We start from the raw sequence: 20,740 nt of genomic DNA on the forward strand, positions 1-20,740 counted from the left end.
ATGAAGCATCGTTTCGAAATTTAAACATGTGACTCATACACATAGAGAATGAACACTTGTCAAAAATATACTTAACCCATGAATGAGGGATGGCAAAGCTCATTCCTAGAGCGTTTAAGGAACTGTGATTTCCTAGTGTCAGTGGTCTAATCAAATAGGAAATAACCCAGTCAAATACGTGTACACCCTCCCAGATAATTAGATAATACGTGGGCAGGTCTTTAAACAAGGCCCCAGTATGACACAGAAAAGACATGCTTGCCCCACCCCCACCCCTTATTTCCAACCTTTACTTAATTTTTATTTAAAAAGCATAATAAACGACTCTAGTGGCCCCTTAGGAACACATTCAGCTGACACTTTTTAGGACTTCGTATCAGGCTAGTTCTCACGCAGCAGTGGCATCAGGGCTAATGTTCACTGAGCAGTTATCTTCTGTGAGGTACTGTGGTGACTTTTTAATCTGGCTTATCTCAGCCACTTTTCACCCAAAAATCCCTAGGAGGTCATTCATTCTAAGGAAAACAAGTGTAGTCTAATACACACACACACACACACACACACACACACACACACACACACACATTTGGTCTTTGTCCCTGGTTCCTGGCACAGAGTTCCTAAAACCCTTGGAATTTCCTGAATGTTATGTGTGTCTTTTGTTATTCATTACAATTTCCTCTGGCACAAACATCTGAGTTTATGCCCCTGTGAGTCAGGTGGGGGCTGATCACCATGTAAGCAGATAGAGTAGGGGCTCCCCAGAGAAAGAGAACTGGGCATGGTTTGCTTGACATGAGAGAAGCCATTTTTGGCCTCAGCCATTTTGTGATCTAAGCCTGGTCACAACACTTGCCTTGTCTTAAGGGAACAAAACAATGAGGAAGCAAATGACTGTTATCAGGCAAGAGAGGTAACCATAGCAAAGATAACAGATCAGATGTAAAGACCCCTGGTTGGTTTCAATGGTAAAGATTAGCCTGAACTGCTCAACCACCAGATCAATTGGAACCTAAAGGATGATGATATTGAACTTTTCTGACTTCAATCAGCTAAAGCTTAGACTCTGACAAGCCCCTTCATGAATAGGCATGTACCCTCAGCTTAAAACCTCCCCAGTTTTGCTGCTTGGGGAGACGCTGCTTTGGGAAAGATCCCTGGTGCGCTCCTCACTTGCTGCAAATAATCCTTCCTTCTCCTGCTGTTTGGCTTGGTTGCATCTTTTGGCTTGACACCCACCAAGAGGTGAACCCAATTTTTTGGTTGACGAGAAAGACCAAACGCATGATTGGAAAGTGGGGACGTCCAGCCCCATCCCCATCTCTGGAGAGAAGAGGTAGGATGGAGACTGAATTAAACTCTTAAACAGTGAGATCTGGGCATTTCTGGATTGGGGGGACACAGTGATGTGCTGGGAAGGTGATACCTGGAGAGGGCTTGGAAGCTCTGCACAGACACACCCTCCCCCCAGCCTTGCTCTAGGTATCTCCTCCATCTGGCTGTTCAGAACTGTATCCTTTATAATAAACCTCTCAACGTAAGTAAAATGCTTTCCTGAGTTCTATAAGTCATTCTAGCAAATCATTGAACCTTGTATGGGGTTGGGAGGGGTCATGGGAACACCCCCCAAATTTATAGTTGGCTGGGCAGAAGCATGGGTGGCCTGGGACTTGAGACTGGCATCTGCAGTGGGGGCAGTCTTGTGGGATGGAGCCCTTTAACTTGTGGGGTCAGACCTTAACCCCAAGTAGATAGTGTCAGAATTGAATTAAATTATTTGAATAGCCAGTATTGGAGAATCAGAGAATTGGTGTGCAAAACTAACACATATTTAGTGTCAGAAATGGTGATAAAGTTAATCTCTAGATGAGGACCCACAAAATGGAGGGGGGCCCAGTGGCGTGGCATACGTCACACACCTACACCTGAGTCAGCCTGCCTTTATGGGAATCCATTGCCAAGGAAACCTAACGCACACCAATCACAATCCTCCAACTCAGCTTGAGCAAGCTCATCTTACCCTAGAAACAGGACCTACTGGCCTTATAAGGAAATCCTGACCTCCTGGCCAATCACCTCTTCTAACGCTCTATAACGTTCTTGCCCCAAATCCAACAGAAATAGGGCTTCTCTGCTTGTGAGGTACTGTACTCCTCCGATCCATGGATTGTTTTCCCTTGAATAAAGGACATCAAACTCATTATTAATTGTTTCAGTTTTGTCATTTGATGGTGGTGTCAGAAAACACCTTACAAAAGAGTTACAGAGAAGTGAAGTGATCTGCCCAAGATCACACAGCTGGTAAGCAGGCCCTTGACCTTAATCACCACCTGTGCTGCCTCCAGCTGTGCCGACTGCCTCCCACCACCCTCCAGAGGTGACATTCATTTGTCCTGTTGAGAAAGAAGTCTCAGCCCAGCTAAGTCATTGTTTCCTAAACATCAGTTATTTGCGTATCGCCATGGCGATGTCCCCCTGGTCCTCTCCACGATTACTTATTCAAATATTTTCCTGATTCACTTACACAGATTTTAATTTTAAAAATTAAAAAAAAAAACTTAATATAACACTTTTTATAGAACCGTAAATGGAAAACCAATATTTTTTCCTTGAAAGACACGAAAATAAATGCTTAATTAGTGCTTTCCCAAATACTACCGAAAATCATCCCAGTGTGTACCCTACTTCAGGAAAAACTGAACCAAATACATCTCATAAAGTCATGCAGCCAAGATCTCAACTCAGGTCCCATCTCCAAATCTAGTGCTCTGTCAGCCACATGCCCATCTTTTGCCCACGTCCGTTTAACTATGTCAGGGGAGCAAGCAGAGAGCACATTTCTCAAGATAATAGAGCGATGGCAGACAACAGATGGCCAGAGGGCTGACTCCTCCAGGCACTTAATGATGCCCTGGGCAAGGCTCCCTGGATTTAATCACCAGAGAGCATCGCAGACCTCCTCTAAATCATTCTAGGAGCAGATGGAGTTGTCCTCCAGAACAGCTTGAGGCCAGTTACGTTCGGTCATTCGGCCTAAGAGGCAGTGTGAGCACATGGAGACATGGAGCAGCAGTGGATAATCACCATCTTCAGTGGGGAAGCGCCGAGCAAGTTCCCTTTCCAGGATCAGGTACAGCTCATGTTGAGCCAAAGTGTCAGTTTATTCAAGCGTTTTCTAAAGTGTTGCTTTCAAAGTGAAATATGGATCTCATTTTACACAAAGGTAATTTTTATCTTGGGTCAAACTCTAGCTCCTTTCATAGTGAGACAGGAGGGAAGGGGGCAGAGCAAAACCATTAAGGGAAGGACACAGCAATTAACAACCAAGATGGCGGGAGATCCAACTCCCAGTAGACCTTGGGGCCCGAGATGGGGGGAGATTTGACTTCCAGTGGACCTTGAGCTTCATTATATGCTCACTGTAATATACCAACATGGTACTCCCACAGGCACCATTGTGAAGGAAAAGCCAGGCTGGGCCTAACTCGTAAATCTAAGTTAATAAATGTCGGTTTGCTGATTCCCTGCTCGTGTTTTTTTTGCTAGCCAGCTAGATTTTCAGAAAGACATATCTGGCCTTGGAATGTCAGTTTGCTGCCTCCCTGCCTCTGCTTTTGTGATAATGATGCTGCTAAAGCTGTTCCATGCCTATTGGCCAGATACCCCAAGCTTGTAATTAACCCTATAAAACCTCATGCACACGTCTTGGAGGTGCTCAGAGCTTCGGAGCAGAAGCCCCTCTGAGCCCGCCGGCGTGATAAATCTGAGTACTCCAACCCTCCGAGTGGTGCTTGTTTCCTGGCTGGCCTGTCGTTTCCGTAACACCATGACAGTTCCAGGGCTGACCATAAAAGGTCAAAAAGTGGGTGGCGGCCCAATTCCTGGGAATCCCAGCTCCTTCCCCAAAGTAATTGGAATAAACCTCCCACTTGTTAGCATATGAAATTACTGAGCCCATAAAAACTAACAACCCCCACACCTCATGACCACTCTCTTTTGAGTGAGATGGACTGCACTCTGTCTATGGAGTGTGTACCTACTTTTAGTTTAAACTAAGCGCCCTACCCCCACACCTCGTGGCCTTTCTCTTGCCTTCTGAAACAGCCTGAGCTCTGTCTATGGAGTATGTATCTCTGAATAAATCTACTTTTACTCAGCTGTGGCTCACTCTTGACTTCTTCCTTGTACAAAGCCAAGGACCCACACTTGTCAGGGTGCGTCCTAGCAACTCAACCAAGACCTGGGACATGGCCAACCTCTCACCCCACATTTCCCTGTATCAATAGTTTGCAGAATCTATAAGCACCATAGAAAGTACTTACAGGGGGCTGGGCTCTATACTAAGTTCTGTTCATGTATTATTTCATTTACTCCTCAGTCCAACTCTGTGAAGTGTGAGCTGTCACTGCACCAGGTTTACAGATGACGGACCTGAGGCTTACAGTACTTAGGTGGTGGTAGAGCTGAATTTCTGTACCACCGCCTGCCTCTAGGGTCCACTTAAACTGAGACAGGAGGAAAGGGGGCAGGGTATAACCATTGAAGGAATGACACAGCAATTGAGGACAGGACAAACTGGTTAGAACAAAAATAATAGAAGATTCAACTTTCAGTAGACCTTGAGTCTCATGGCACTCCCACAGGCGCCATGACAGTTCCCAGGCTGACCATAAATGGTCAAAAGTGGGCGGGCCCAATTTCTGGAAATCCCCGCCCTTTACTCCAAATAGTTGGAATAATCCTCCTAAGCTTTAGCATACGAAATTATCAAGCCCATAAAAACTAACAACCCCACTGCTGGTGGTGGTCCCTATTTCTCTCGCCTTCTGAGACAGCTCACACTCTGTGGAGTGTGTATCTACTCTTACTTTTCACTAAACACTCCCACACCTCTCAGCCTCTCTCCCTGTCAACTTTTGAGATGGCCCACATTCTGCCTATGGAGTGTGTATCTCCTAAGCCACTCTCCCTTCTGAGTGAGACAGACCGCACTCTGTCCATGGAGTGTGTATCTCCCTGAATAAACTTACTGTTACTTTACTATTCCTCACCCTTGAATTCTTTCCTGCATGAGACAAGAAATCTATTCTCTGGCAGCAAAACCATTACTACACTCTAATTCTAAAATCCCTCTGCGGTTCAGTGAAGAAATCCAGAAATCTCACATCTTCCAACTCTTGGCTTGCTCACTTGATTTCTTAAAAAAATAAAAAATAAAAAAAGAGACCCTGTGTTGGTTTTTAGGGGTCAAAAAGGGATCGGCAATGGAACAAATTGAAAGCCATCATTGCTGAATGATTATATAGATTCTGCTCCTGGTTATGAGCTTTTAGAAAGCTTATGATTGTCAATTTCTTGATAAATACAGCACTGGTTTTGATTAAAAGCATAATCAATGAATTTCAATGACAGTGGGATGGTGAGGACAACAGATGGCCCTGGGATAACCAGACACCATGGGAGACCACAAACTTACATTTCATTCTGATTCTGATCACGATCTAAGCTCCTGGAGAGAGAGGTACCTATTGCCCTGCCAAAGAGTCAGGCTAACGTAGGGCAGATTTTATACCTTCTGTCTGAGGCCAATTTTCATCAAGAAAAAAACTGTAGAAATAAAGTCAGATGAATCATCAGTAAGCAGCTGACGGACACCAGGAAGGAGGTGAGGGGACATCTGCAGTGGGAGGTCAGGGGAGAGTCACCCAAACTGCACTTAAAACTCCCAATGGCCAGGCCACATCCTGGACCAATTCAGTCAGATTCTGAGAGTAAGACCCATCAGCATTCTCGCTAAAGCTCTCCAGGCAATTCCAGTGTGATTCCCTGACTCCAGTTGAGTCAAGGCTGAACCAGCGATCTTGGGGGAATTGCCAGCCTAGGGCAAGATGGATGCATTTCACTGCCTCCAGCCTCTGGCTGCTTCTGGAAAGGCTCTTTGTATGTATCTTGGTGTGAATTTTAAGGGCTAAGTTGGGGAAGCAGAACCACCATGACTTATGGGGCAAGGGCTGCATTACAGGAATTAAACTTTCCACAATTGCGGGAGGACATGGGGAGGTGGAGGTCAAGAGAAGGGGAGGTGAGGACAGGGGAGACGCCAGCCAGCCCATCTGGGAAGTCAGGCACATGCAGCAGGCAAGGTGCGGCTGCAGAAGGGGCAGGTGGGTAAGTCTATGGGAGGCTGTTGTCTTGTTTGCGCAGCATCTAGAAGATGTGGGACCACTGTTGGTCGACAGGGCAGGCCGTCAGGAAGACAAGCTGGATGGGAAGCAGCAGAGAATGAGGACAAGCTGTAACTTCTGTGGCCCTCCGTGTCTGGTTACCTCCATGGTCTAACCATGGCGGCCCGCAAAGAGTCAACATTGCTGTTTCCTTTCTGCGTCCCAGCATCTCTCGCCTTTCACTTGGAACCATACAGGGAAAGAGATTCGGGGAAGTAGAGTTCTCAATTAGCTAAGTTTTCAATAGTAGCTAAGTTTCAAGATAGTTTAGTAAAGGTATAAGAAATTGGGGAACTGTTATTACCGTAATAGCTGGTACCCAAATTTATCTTGGGGAGGAAATGGTTTTTGCTGGGAATCGTACCTTGACAAACACCTGTGGGTGGAAGTGTTCCCAAGAGCCCAAGCATCGTTGGTGCCATGGCTTCTCGGAAAAGGGTGAAACTGCTCTGCACAGGACAGGGAGAGGAACTTGTCTTACTTGGAGTGGATAGAACTGAGATAAAGGAGAAGAGCAAGGAAGGTGGTGAGACTGGGTCCAGGAAAAAGAACTGCCCTCTGCAGAGTGATGAAAAGGACCTCGTTAGCCAGGAATGTCAAATACGGATTTTTAAACTGTTTGCTGTAAAGAACTCGGTGGTCCTTAGTTCTACAACTCCTCCAGTGACCTGTGGGAGTAGCACAGGGCTTTGTTTAGCTTTGTTGTTATGGAAACTGATGAAGTATCTGAGCTTCATATCCACATGGATGGGGGTCCAGGACCCAGGAAACCAAGCCTAGGCCCCAGAGAGAACCTGGGGATGGAACCCCCTGGATATTCACAGACACCATCACAATGAGTGTTGGCTTTTCCCAGGCTGTGGCAAAATGGAAGGGAGGTATTTCTGCAAGGACTGGAGAGCAGACACCCAGGGGATAAGGAGATGTGGCATCTTATGACAGGCCCAGTTCAGCCAGGCTGCTTGAGGACCACAATGGGAATGTCATGGTCAGGTTCACTCTCTGCTTTCGGGAGCTATAGTCTCCCTTGTTTGCTACTCTCAAGGCAGCTATGCTGTCTTTCCCGCCAAAGGAAGGCTTTCTCTGCTTACCCACAGTTTTTTGGTTTGCAAATCTCCCATCACTTAACTGGCGCAGTCTCTCTGTATCCCAGGAGAGGGATTCTGATTGGCCCAAACTGGACCAATTAGCTCAGGCCTGGAGGAGGGGAGTAGGGAGAGGATGGAAACCCCCACACCTGGGGCTGGTTCTCTAAGGAGGAGCGCTGGGCTGGGAGGCCACAGTTAGAACTGGGTGAACACACCAGAGTTGGGCTCTGGGGTCAGGCTGCTGGAGCCAGAATCCTACCCTACTAAATCTTAGCTGGATGATCTTGGCAAGTCTCTTAACTTCTGCAAACTCAATTTCCTCATTTGTAACATGTGGCTTATAATAATACCGGCCACATCAGGTTGCTATGAAGATGAAAGCAGGTGATTCCTATAAAAAGTTAAGCATTGTGCCTGGCACAGGTATGTACTTCAGAGCTGTCAGATAAATTAATAATATTGATACTATTAAGAATTGACCGTAGCATCTCAGCACCAGCTATCCCATCCCACTGCCCAGCTGAAGCTTCCGTCTATCACACTGGAGACATCCAGATTTCATCTCCTCCCCCAGGTTCCATTAGGCAAGTCTTTGTCTGTACTGATTCACTACACATGCTTGTTGAATGAATGAATGAAGGAATAAATAAATGCTTGGATATCCCCAGGTGCAGAAACTCATTACCTCCCAAGCTTCCAACTTTCATCGCTCCAAGTATTGGGAAAGGCCTCTCTTGTTCAGGGATGGTAATTGGAATCACTGTGGCATTTGTACATTGGTTCTAGTTCTACAAAGAAATCAGCACCCTCTTCCACATGACAGTCCTTCAGATGTTTCAAGACAGAGCTCAGGTGCCCCAGAGCCATCTCCTCTCCAGTCTGTATGTATGTCCACGCCAAGGAAGAAACATTCACTCAATCTCCTCCCTTCTCCTGTGCCCCTCTTCAAAATAAATAACCTGCTACTAAAAACCAAGAGCAGGGTCCAATGTCTGCTCTTACTAACCATCTGTTAATTTCCAAACTCAATTTCTTCCTGAAGGAAAGGAAAGGAACACTTAACGAGCACTTATACTGTGGCAGGCACTGGGCTGGGCACTTAACACACATGATTGCTTTTACTCCTCATTACCACCCTGGGAGATATTGGCTGCATCTCCATTTGACATCTGAGGCCGCTGAGGCTCAGAGAGGTTAAGGTATCTATCTGAGATCACGCAGCCTACGTGGCTGAGCTCGAATTCAAACACAGATGTAATATAATCTGGAGAAAGTATAGGCTTCTCTTTTTATCAGAAAGCAACTCTGTCAAAGACCAGGTCATTTAGTAATGAAAAAACAGGCTGCTCTTCCTTTGGCAGAACCCAACCAGGAGTGTCTTGGATTGACCTAATCTCATTTGAAACTCCTGAGGCATTTAGGGGACTGAGGACAGTAGGACCAAGAGTGGGTCTGAAATCCTAGAGGAAAGATCTATGTAATTGATCACTCAGTGACTTGCAGCCAATTAAATCAAGCAAAAGGTAGAAATCAGGACACTGTCTTAAGGAGTGGCTATGCCGTGTAGACCCAAAACACGAAGCCATATCTGCTAAGTTGTTTGCTTTCCCCCCTCCCATTTCTCTTTGAGCATCCTGTCCTGGAAATATCAAGAGAGGGTTGGTTCTTGAAGAGGAATGTGGAAATGAGGCACCAGCCATGTGGTATCTGATTTGGGACTAAACCCAGAGCAAAGAGCTGGGTCTTCCATTGAGATCATCAAGTGATACAGGCAAGCACTTCTCAACCCCTCCTGCCACTCAAATCGGCATCATTCCAGGGACAACAAAGAGGGGGGGAACCCTTAATTGTCAGCCCACCATGCATGCATTACAGAGCATGCGCTCTCTCTGTCTCTCTGTCTCATAAGATGCTTTTTCTTTGAGAGATTTCAAAGAAGGATGAAAACTCAGCATAAGAAGAAGCGATGTGGGTTCTCTATGTGAGGTATGTTGCCTACCTCTCCGCTCGGCCTTGCCACGGCCATCCCCATCACTGTCGCTGCTAGGGAGTCCAGGTCTGCACTTAGCCCTTAAATGAACTGCCATAGTCACTTATTATGGCTGAATAATGTCTCTCCATGATATTCCTGTCCTAATCCCTGGAATCTGTGAATATGTCACCTTACATGGCAAATGTGACTTTGCAGGTGTGATTAAATTAAGGACCTTTGGATGGGAAGATTATCCTGGATTATACAGGTGGGCCCTAAAGGTGATCACAACTGTCTTTGTAAGAGGGAGGTAGAGGGAGATTTGACCCAGAAGAGAGAAGGGGATATGATGACGTCAGCAGAGATTGGATGATTCCAGTCTGCTGTCTTTGAAGATGGAGGAGGGGACGACCAGCAGCGAACACAAGAAAAGCGGTTCTAGAAGCGGGAAAGGGCTTGGAAAAGGATTCTCCTCTGTAGCCTCCAGGAGGAGCCTGGCCCTGTTGACACTTTGTTCTCAGCCCATTGAAACCCACCTCAGACTTCTGGCCTCCAGAAAGACAGAAGAATAAGTGTGTATTGTTTGAAGTCACCAACTTTGTGTCATTTGTTACAGCAGCCGCAGGAAACTCATACGCTGAGTGAAGTGTCTACACTGCAAGCTGCTGCGTCACGCTGCCACTCTGGAGGAATGCTACCGACTGAGCCACCTGAAATAGGGTCAGGGTCTGGAAAAAGTAGGGAAGCCGAGCCCTTGCTCATTTGTTAGATAAATATTCACCGAGCACCTACGCTGAGATTGGCCACGTGTGGGTGCTGCTGACACTGTCGGGAGTGAAAATGGCTCAGCCTGTGTCCTCAGCAAGGCCAGCGTCGCGCAGAAGAGAGATGTGAACATGAACCTATACTGATGAACACGGATTTATACATGGAGGAAAGGATCTTGGTTGCAGTGTTAGGATGGGACACAGACTGGGAAGTGCTGGGAAGGCTTCCCCTTGGAAATGATCCTGGATCTGAGGCCTGGAGGGAGGGGGGAGATAACCAGGTAAAGAGGTGGGTGGGAGGAGGGTGTCCAAGCAGAGGGAACAGCACGGACAAAAAGGCCCCCATGGTTAGTGGGTGGGGGACTGAAAGGAGGCCCATGGAGAGCCGGGCTGGGAGCTGTGGCGGGAGAATGGATGAAGATGGAAAGAGGGGAGACAGGGAGGGAACAGACCTAGCAGGTACCTCACTGGGTTCATCATACTAACAAACTCTGGAGAGTGTTTAAAGCTGGGAGCTAGGGCCTGATTTGTGTTTTGAGAAGCTCCCTCTGGCTGCCTGGAGGGCAGCAGGGTAGAGGGCTGGGGTGCTTTTAAGATCCAAGACAGAGACAGGAATGCGGACTTGGTGGTGGCCATGGAGGTGGAGAAAAGTGGACAGTTGAAAACTATTTTAGGAGGTAAAACCGACACAATTTGGGGGTGGACTGGGAGGACTGTGTCCTTGATGAGGACACCAATTGAGGGGGATACAAGGTGGCAAATTGGGAGGGGTTAAGTTTCAGAACCTGGGGTTTCCATAGATTGATGATGATGCCAGGCTATTTGCAGAGCTAGGTTTGCTGGGGATGGGGTCAGGGAGCAGGGAGATCATGAGTTTGGACTTGGACATACTGAATCTGATGTATCTTTGAGATGTTCAAGTGAGGATGTCATATCCTATGCTTCCTCTGCTTTCCCAGCATTTTCCCGTTTAAAATGTGTGTGTGTCCGAAAAGACAAACACTGTGTGATCCCACTTATACGAGGTACCACCTACTCGATTAGCCAAAGTCATAGAGATGGAAAGTAGAACAGTGATGGCCAAGGGCTGGGGGAGGGAATAGGGAGTTACTGTTTAATGGGTACATGGTTTCAGTTTTGTAAGAGTTGAAGAGTTCTGGAGATGCATGGTGGTGATGGGTGCTCAACAAGAAGAACGTTCTCAATACCACTGAAATGTACACTTAAAAACAGTTAAGAAGGTAAGTTTTCTGTTGTGTATATTTCACCACAATAAAAAAAATGGGTGAAAAAGTGCATGTGTGTGGGTGAACCATACGTAAAATGCACACAAAATACACATATACAAATAAAGTTTATGGAATCACAAAGTAAACAGTTATGTTAAGTAATAACCTGTATGTGACCCTCAGAAGCTCAGGTTGTATTCTGTTCCCTCAGAGGTAAGCACTATGCTAAATTTGTGCTAATAATGCTTTTTATTTGTGTAGTTTACCATCCCTATATGGATGCCTGCACAATTATATTTGTTGATTTTACATATTTTGAACTTTGCATAAATCTTTTGCTCAACACCTTGTTTTTGAGATGCATCTGTGTTCATGCCTGTAGCACATTCATTTTTCACTGTTGTATAATATTCTGCAGTATGAATAGACCTCAACTGATTTGTCTTTTTCTGCCGCTGATAAACATTTGAGTTTCCGGTTATAAACAAGGCTGATACGAACATTCTAGAATATGCCTCCCGACACTCATGTGCGAGAGTTTCTTTAGGACAGTGCTGCCCGATAGAATTTTCTGTGATGATGGAAATGTTCTACAAAAATGTGTGCTTTCCAACTGGATAGCCATTAGCTACAACTGATTAATGAGCACTTGAAATGCAGCTAGGACTACTGAAGGACTGCATTTTACATTTTATTTAATTTTAATTAACTTAAATTGAAATAGCCACATGGAACTAGTGCATATCCAATTAGACAGAGCAGCTCTAGGGCACACCAAGGAGAGAAACTGTTGGATAGAGATTCACAGATTTGTAAAGATATAGATAGATAGATAGATAGATAGATAGACAGACAGACAGATAGGTAAAAGAGACTTATTACAGGGAATTGGCTCATAGGATTATGGACGCTGAGAAGACCTACAATCTACAGTTAGCAATCTGGAGACCCAGGAGAACCAATGGTATAAATTCTGGTCTAAAAGCTGGTAAACTCGAAACCCAAGAAGAGTTGATTTTTCAGTTCAAGTTCAAAGGCAAGAAGAGATCAACGTCCAGCTCACGGAGTCAGGCAGAAAAAAGTCCCCTCTTACTCAGCCTTTTCTATTCAGGTCCTCAGTAGATAGGGTGAGGTCTACCCACATTGGGGAGGGCAATCTTCTTTACTTGGTCTACTGATTTAAATGCTAATCTCATCCAGAAACACCCACACGGACATACCCAAATAACATTATCTGGGCACCCTGTGGCCCATCAAGTTGACACATAAAATTAACCATCATAAGAGCCCAGTATGGTAATCCCCTTCCCATCACAGAGCCCAGGAGGTTCAGAGGAGATCCTTAGGGCCAAGAGCATAAAATCGTTTATGGTAAGACAGTCAGAGCTCCCAGAGGGAAGATTTTCCTTTCCTGAAATTTGTTCTGCTTGTGAGGGAACTTGGAGCAGCAGAAGCCTGTCCAGTGGAGGGGGTGGCTTTTCCTCTCCATTTGATCATCCCAGATGCCCACCCTCATTCCTACCTCCCCACAAACTTAGAGACTCAGGAGGGTCCTTCCATTCAGAGGTCTCACCTGGACCACTCTGCATCCTCCCTGGTCTCTCCATCCCTTTCCTCTTCCCTTGAGCCTCCTTCCTCCCTTCCTTCCCCAACTCCTCAAATTCTTGTATATTTTGTCCAAGATAAATTTTTCTTTTTAGATCTTTCGCAATTAAAGGCATCTCTTCCCACCTGATATGTACAGTGGCTCTGGCGACGGTGACCTGTTCTAAGGAGATGCTATTTAAAACCCAGAGAACAACCAGAGTGACGCAGAACTGCCAAACGTGGCTGAGAAGTGTCAAGTTACATAAACGCACATGCCTCATTTTGCCCTTGGCTTGAAGCTTTTCCTAACAGGCTTCAGAATTATCAGCTCATTAAAGGGAAAAGGAATTGCAGGAGTATAAAATTCTTAAAAAATAACAACTATCATAAAATCAAGGCCCTGGTGTAGAGTTGGACTTGACGGTTGAGAGCCACTCCCTAGCTTCTCAGAGAGGAGTGTTTTCTGGGTCTTCTCTGGAGATAACTAAGCAACCCTGATCCTCCATTCTCCCCCAAACACAGTGTTACAGTTAAAGGAAGGAACATTTTGATGCACTTATTACCTGGGAGTAATACCCACTTTTATGTGTCCTCTCTTTCCATCTCTTGCTACAACGCTGCCAGAGACATCAATATCCCGTTGTACAGAGGAGGAAACTGAGGCTGGAACAGGGTAAAAGAGTTGGCCCAGAGCTGGTAAGAAGTGGAACTGGGATTCAAAACCAGTTGGGAGACCCATGGCACAATGATTGAGATCATGGACTCTAGACACAGAATGCCAAGGTTATGTCATTGCCTGTTATTTAATAGACTCTGTGCAACCATGGGCAAGTTACTTGACTTCTCTGTGCATTAGTTTCCTCATCTATAAAATGGGGAGGGAGGGTGTTATCTGTCTGTAGAGTTGTAGGGAGAATGAAATGAATCAATGCATGTAAAACACTTAGAACACTGCTCGGCATAGCAAGTATTCAAAAACCTGCTGTTTACAACTCAGGTACTGTTCACCACACACCCTGAAGCTCTGCCAGGTTCTAGGGCCTGACCTCTTCGCCATATTTGGTCCTTCCTAATAAAAGGAAGTTACTGAAAATATTGGAACTCAAGGGCTGTGCTCATGAAATCTGTCCTTCACACGCCGATCTCCCCTGCCTGCTGTGGGTTTGATTCTCGCTGATTAAAAGCCACCGCTGCCAAGAGCAAGCCAAGAGAAAGCGCCCACTCCCCCTCCTATGATAACTCAGCAAACAGGTGTAAAATGAAGATAACCACCCCCCTGCCCCGGTTCAGAGGCCAAAGATACTTAATTATCTGAAACTCAGATAAACAGCAGGACCAGGCTTGGGAGAAGATGCAGAAGAGCTGGTGCGGGCCAGCAGAGGCTGCAGGACGAGTGATGAAAAGCTAATGGTGTGAGTCAGTGCCGGCATTAAGGGTGAGAAAATGAGCCGAGGTTGTTGACAGCCTCCGTAGGACAGGATGGCGAGAGGCATGGGGATGGGTCCGCGAGGGAGGGATTAGGAGGTGGGAGGCACAGAGGGTCAAGGACGGAATAAAGGAGGCTTCGAGCTTCACCTCCTGGACGTCTGCTGCCTACTGCACAGGCATTTTTGTGATACTGAGGGCTTTATTGACTCGTTCAAATGAAGCTCATAAAATTGCCAGACTTCAGGAGGGAGATCTCTAAATGCCATTTAGTGACTTGGAAACCAGGGGACAAACTAAGGGAGGATATTGATTGCAGATGCACTGGGTGTGTGGTGGAAACACGTGCCTGCTGGGGTCACTCGTAGCCTTTCTCTGAACTTGACCTGGTGGGCCTCGTGCAGGGCGAGCAGCTATGCTGGGGGCGCTCCTGGCTCGTCCTCCCATTAGTAGGCACTTCCTGCAGGTGATGTGATCACGTGAGCACAGGGCTCAGCCCTGTGGACCCACAGTAAGGGTTCTGCTAACATTGACCCTTCTGGTCCCTGAGAACCTTTACAGGAACAGGGCACTACTGCAAATTCCCAGCAGTTTGACTTGAAAACCTTGACTAAATTGGAGCTCATCATTCTAGGCTCCAAATAAACCACTTCTCTTCAGAGAAAGGGCATGAAAAAGTCCACACCTGACTCAGTATAATCATGTCTTGTTTCCACCCAACTCAATTCAAGATGGTAGAGCAAGACAAAACCCCATGTGGGATTGTGGGATTGTGGATATCGACCCTGGGGTTGTCTTTGCAAAGAGCAAGGCAAAAAGAAAAGAGGTCCTTCAGTTGGGAATAAAAATAATAGACTAACTTGGGGTTCAGGGCTCTGCCTCTGGGACAGACACCTTGGGCTCAAATCCCAGTTCCAACCATACTAGCTGGTGACCTTGAACAAGTTATCTCACCTAACTTTAGTTTCTTCATCAAATAGAAGGAATAGAGTCCACCCCTTCAGGGTTCTTACAAGGCGTCAACAAGCTAAAACAAGCGAGCAAATGCATGCAGCACGCTTGTGTAGCTCGGGTGCGGTATGTCAGTGCCCTTGGTAAGCAGCAGTTCTTCTGAATTCTGTCACGGGCCCAAGGTCACAGATGGAGGATGCGGGAGAGCCAGGATGACCCCTGAGCCCACTTCTCATGAGTTCACGCCAGTTTCCTGGGAGGGGAGGGAGGAGGGCGAGAACCAGCAGAAGCTGTGAGTCCCGGGGAAAAGGGCAAGACAGAGGAGACAGAAGAGGGAAACCCAGGCAAAAATAACGCTGAATGTTGGGGTGTTGGGACGGCAGCCATCAGACCAATTCTCAAAAGAGTCAACACGGCAGGAGACGTGGAAGTGAGAAGACACCCTCAGCCATGAAATACGGTCCGACTGGCACCGTCCCCACGGGAGCTGACAGGTATTAACTCGACTATGTCTCAGCAGGTGTGACAAAACCAATCTCCTCCTGGTTATTACAGCTACAGTCACTGGGGCGGTTTCAGTCAAGGGCTATCACATTCCCATCACTCCGAGCTTTCCCAACTGAGCCTGTAAATTTTGAGTACGGGCTGAAGTTCTGTTTCCCTCTTGTTCTATGCCAAGGAGTCTCCGGGGTGGGTGTGTGTGTGTGTGAAGAGAAGTTGTTGGGGTAAAGATGGAGCAGGAAAGAATACTTTTTTTGCACATCCAACAAACACTCATTGGCTTAATAAGCACCATGCATTGTTCAAGATGCTGGGGAGAATCCAACAGTAAGGATCAGGAGCTCAGGAGCTTACACTCTTTAACGCTACATTCTTGGCAGATATATTCAGAGCTCCCCTCCTTCCTTCATTCCCTTCCTCCTTTACTCATCACACAATAAATCCTCTGAAGTCAGACTCCATCCTAGCTTGGCTTCTTATTAGTTAATGCAACCTTGGGTAAATTTCTTACCCTCCAATTCCCTCTTCTCTAAAATGGAGACAAGAATAGGACCCACCTGCACCATAAGCCCTACAGCTATGTGAGGGCTTAGCTCTGAGAAAGAGCCAGGAAACTGAATTCAAGAATGGTTCACAGACAGCCTATTAGCCTGAGAGGCTGTAGATGATGGATGAAGTGTCTGTCCAGGTCTAAGTGGGCCGTGACCTCTACCCTGGCCAGCCTGAAGCCTACCTTGCGTCTCTGAGATTCACAAGGTGAGTGTACCTCCAGGCAAGGCTGCAAATTCTAAAGGCTGGGCCTGGGGGACCCCTTCATTATCATCCACTGCTGTCTTGTAGGCTGTTAGCAAGACTTCCGGGGGCCAGCAAGCCAGCCCTTCCTCTGGAGAATGTCACTGAGCCCCCAAAATACGTCCTGACTACACTGACATCCTTCTATCTCCTTTAGATAATTTTATTTATTCATGTGTCTACTGTTGACATTTGCCTCTAAGCGGTCAGACTCCTGGGCACGATGGGGAAATTTAGTGAGGTCGCAAGTCAAGAGCTGACTGCAGTGCCTGGCCCAGGGCTACAGCTTACATGTCACCTATTCTTGTCACTGAGCACTTGCTGTGTGTGTGCCCTATGTGGAGATAATGTATGTGCGCGCACACACACACGCACACGATGCAAAGGCCAGCAAGTGTGCAGTGACAGCCCCTCTTGCAAAAGCAACCTTGACCCTACTGAGCACCTATGGACTGAAAGGCACTCCTCAGTGCTTTCAAGCAGAACCCACATTCTTTGTTTCCCTTCCTTCAGTAACAAGGGAGGGTGTTGCAAATGCTAGTGATATGCTTTTCATGTTAGAAACAATCTACAGATAAGAACAGAAGCTTAATTAAAGTTTTAGAACCAAATACAAGTATGATACTCTTTGAGAACGTAAAAAAATAAAAAATTGGAAGTATAAAAATAGAAAAAAAGACACCAAAGCAAGACCCAGGCACTAATTTAATCATCCTTTATATGGTTATGTACTAAGAAATAGAGGAGTAGAGCTGACACCACCCACCAATACCACCAACACAGGTCACTTCTATGAACTGGGATTAAAGATGGGGTGGAGGAAGAAAGACTTCCAATTTTCATGGTTATGGTATTTCTTATTTACAAAAGGTGATAATCCCCTCAAAGCCTCTTGTTGCCACTGAACTCTTAGTTATTCCATATTCTTTCACCATAAGTTTGAGAGCTGAATTTCCCCTGCACCTCGACTCCACCCATAAGGAGGAGCAGCGTGGAGACCGCAGCATCCCCCAGATCCTATACCTGGACTGTCATTGTTTTTGCCCACTCATTTGTGTGGGTGTCCCCATGGCCTGATGTGAGGGTGAGGCCAGGACCCACGTCTGGTTCAATGGTTTCCCTTCCACCTCAGACTCAGATACAGAGCCTCCCTCCCAAAGTGCATCCCTACCTGGGGGACCCACAGGTATCTCAAAAGCATCACGTCCAATCCTGGTGTCTCAGTTGTTGGAATCACCAGCAACCTGACAGAACGCATAATCTTAGCTGATAATTCTCCCACACCACCAATCCTTTGTCAAGTGCTTTCAAAAATAAAAGAAAAGAGAAAACTAACACCGGGAGGGAGGGAGGGCAGGATTGTTTTTGAACCCTTGTGTATTGGTTTAGCTTATTCCCAGATGAAAGGGAGGATGTCTCTTGTTCAAAAAGTGGGGATGTTCTAGAACCTTCCTTACCGGCTCCTGGGAGAAGGGATCCTTTAGCACATAGAGCATTTAGCACGGGGTCTGGCACATGCAGAGAGCAGAATAAATGGCAGCTGTTAATATCAAGGTCTGTCTCGTGGGGTGAGAGGGAAGGTCATATACTAAGCAATGAGACTACTATGGGTTTGGAAGGCAGGAAGAGCTGGATCTGAACCCTAACCTGCCTATTTACTCCCTGCTGGGAGGCCCTAAACAGGTTCTTATCTTCTCCAAGCCTCAGTCTCCTCATCTGCAAAATAGGATAATCCCATAACCGGCCCCATAGGGTTGTGAGAAATCAGATTAAAAAGTGGGTGAGAGGCGCTCTGCTCATGCCTGGAAGGTGTGATGTCACGGTTTCTTCCAGTGGAGTTTTCGGGTCGGGAGCTGACCGGCAGTGTAGGGAATTTTCCAGGCAGTGTAGGGTTGCCTCTTAACCCTCTATTTTTGTTTTGTTTTGCTTTCAAACTCTCACTGTTTATCTGCCAGAGCCCAACTTTCAAAATGATGGTTTCTCCAGAAGGACCATCTGTAACTCCTCCGGAATGCTGTGCTCTGTAAGCAGTGGATTTTCAAGTCATGTGACTCCGGGGTTGCTAATCACCCTGAGAGAGAGGTATTATTATTTTCCCTCATTTTACAAATGAGGGAACTGAAGCTCAGAGAGGCTAAGTTACCTGCCTCAGTTTGCCCAGCTTTAAAAAAAACCTCAGGTTTATCTGAACCCAGAGTGTGTGCCCTTATTTGACGCCAGCACAGGGTACCGCCTCTGGGTCCCCATCTCCCTCTCTTATCCCTTTTCTCTTCTCCAGCAGCTTGGGCTTTGGAGTCAAACTGGCCTGAAGTCAATCTCAACTGTATAAAATGAGAGATTACGATATCCACTCCTCTAGGCAGTAGTGAGGACGTATGTACTGCCTTTATCTCAGTGCCCAGCGCAGAGGAATAAACAGTAAATGTCAGTTTCTCCGGGGGCCTCCCCCTCCACACCCTGTCCTTTTCTGGCCATTTCCCCCAAGCACTCACATAAACCTGAGCTCAGACTCCCGTCGGACCAAGACTTCCCGGAGACGCTGAATTTTCGCCATCTCCAGCTCGATCTCCTCCGGCATCATGGTTGTCTCTGCCATGGAGATGATGTCCAGCTGATCTGTGCAGGAGACAGGAAACGCAGGTGTCAAGACCTCGAGGCTGCATCGGTTTTCAAAAATTCCCTCAGGGCAGCCCCCGTCCTTGCTCCAGCGACCATCACGCCCTCAAGGGCACGCAGATCTCCGCCGGGGCTGCAAGTGTGTATTTGTGAGCGGGCCTTTCGGAAACTGGAAAGCACATTTCCATAGGAACCCTGTTACAAGGCAAGAGGAGGCTCAGGTGGAGTCACCAAAACCTGTTCAAGGTTATACACATGGCCTTGGCAGTCCCTGCCTGGCCCCAGCTTCTGAGCCTCTGATCCTTTTGACCGTGGCCATTTCACCCTGTCCCAAACCAACACCAACTTTAAGGCAGAAGAAAGTTTGTAATAATTATTTTATAGCAATACCATTAATAATTATCTTATAAGAATACTATGGGATGTAAGGAATAGTCATATGAAATAATACAAGTTTATTGTAGGAAATTCAAATAATACAGATAGGCGAAAAAAGCACACAGTAAAAAGTCATCCATAACCCCACTGGACAGAGACAACCACTAGCCACATTTTGAAGGACATTCTCCCAATCTTATATTTAGAGTTTTATATATATATATATATACACACACATATATATATACACACACACACACACATTCACATGCAGTCACATAAAAAACATACATGTAACCATATATATACCACATATATATAGAATATACAAAGACACTACATATATATGCATATGTGTAAGTACATCTGCTTGTATGTATGCAGATATGCATGTACGTTAGTTCATACCCACCATAACAAAACAACAGAAGCTGAGTAGCTTGACCCAGAGACATTTATTTTCTCACAGTTCTGGAGGCTGGAAGTCCCAGATCAAGGGCTGGCAGGATCAGCTTCTGGTGAGAACTCTTTCTGGCTTGTAGATGGCCACCTTCCGGCTGTGTGCTCACACGGCTTCTTTGTGTGCAAGCAGAGAGAGAGAGAGAGGGCTCTCCAGTGTCTCTTCTCACAAGGATACTAATCTCATGGGATCAGGGCCCCCCCCTTATGGCCTCATTTAATCTCAGTTACTTCCCTATCTCCAAATCAGCCACACTGGGGGTGAGGTCTCCAACAGATGAATTCAGGGAGAACATCATTCACTCCATAACCGTATGTATGTATATATATGTGTGTGTATATATACTTCCACATGTATTGCCATTAATATTTTAGTGCACATTCTCCCAATGCATGTATATGGTACTTTATGTGATTATATATTGTATATGTAGAGTGCATATATATGTTAATATACGTGGTTTTATATATGTGTTTTATATGTATAATGTTCTATATAAATACATACACGGTTTTTTAAAGAATGGTAAAAAATGCACCAAGATGTTAGTAGTTGAAGATGTTATATATGCGTATATCTGTATACACACACACACATATACACCATTATGTAGGTCTGGTTTTTGTAATATAAAGTTAAAGTCTCACCATTTTATCACCTGCTCTTTTCACTTAACATTTCATGAGCTTTTCCGCACGTCCTTGGATGCTTTTTCCCAGCAGCAGTGTGAAAGGCTGTGTAGTTTTCTAT

The 20,740-nt window shown here is 46.0% G+C and overlaps 1 protein-coding gene across 1 annotated transcript in view; it reads right to left on the bottom strand.

Annotated features, from left to right (window-relative positions):
* BMERB1 (bMERB domain containing 1) overlaps positions 1 to 20,740 on the bottom strand; it is a 107,744-nt gene that overhangs the window by 26,112 nt on the left and 60,892 nt on the right. The window contains exon 2 of the mRNA XM_006179073.3: positions 19,029 to 19,152. Coding sequence (XP_006179135.1) covers positions 19,029 to 19,152 — 124 coding nt within the window. The remainder of the gene's footprint in view (positions 1 to 19,028; positions 19,153 to 20,740) is intronic.

The sequence above is a fragment of the Camelus ferus genome, chromosome 18 (assembly GCF_009834535.1).
Source record: "Camelus ferus isolate YT-003-E chromosome 18, BCGSAC_Cfer_1.0, whole genome shotgun sequence".
Classification (NCBI taxonomy): Eukaryota; Metazoa; Chordata; class Mammalia; order Artiodactyla; family Camelidae; genus Camelus; species Camelus ferus.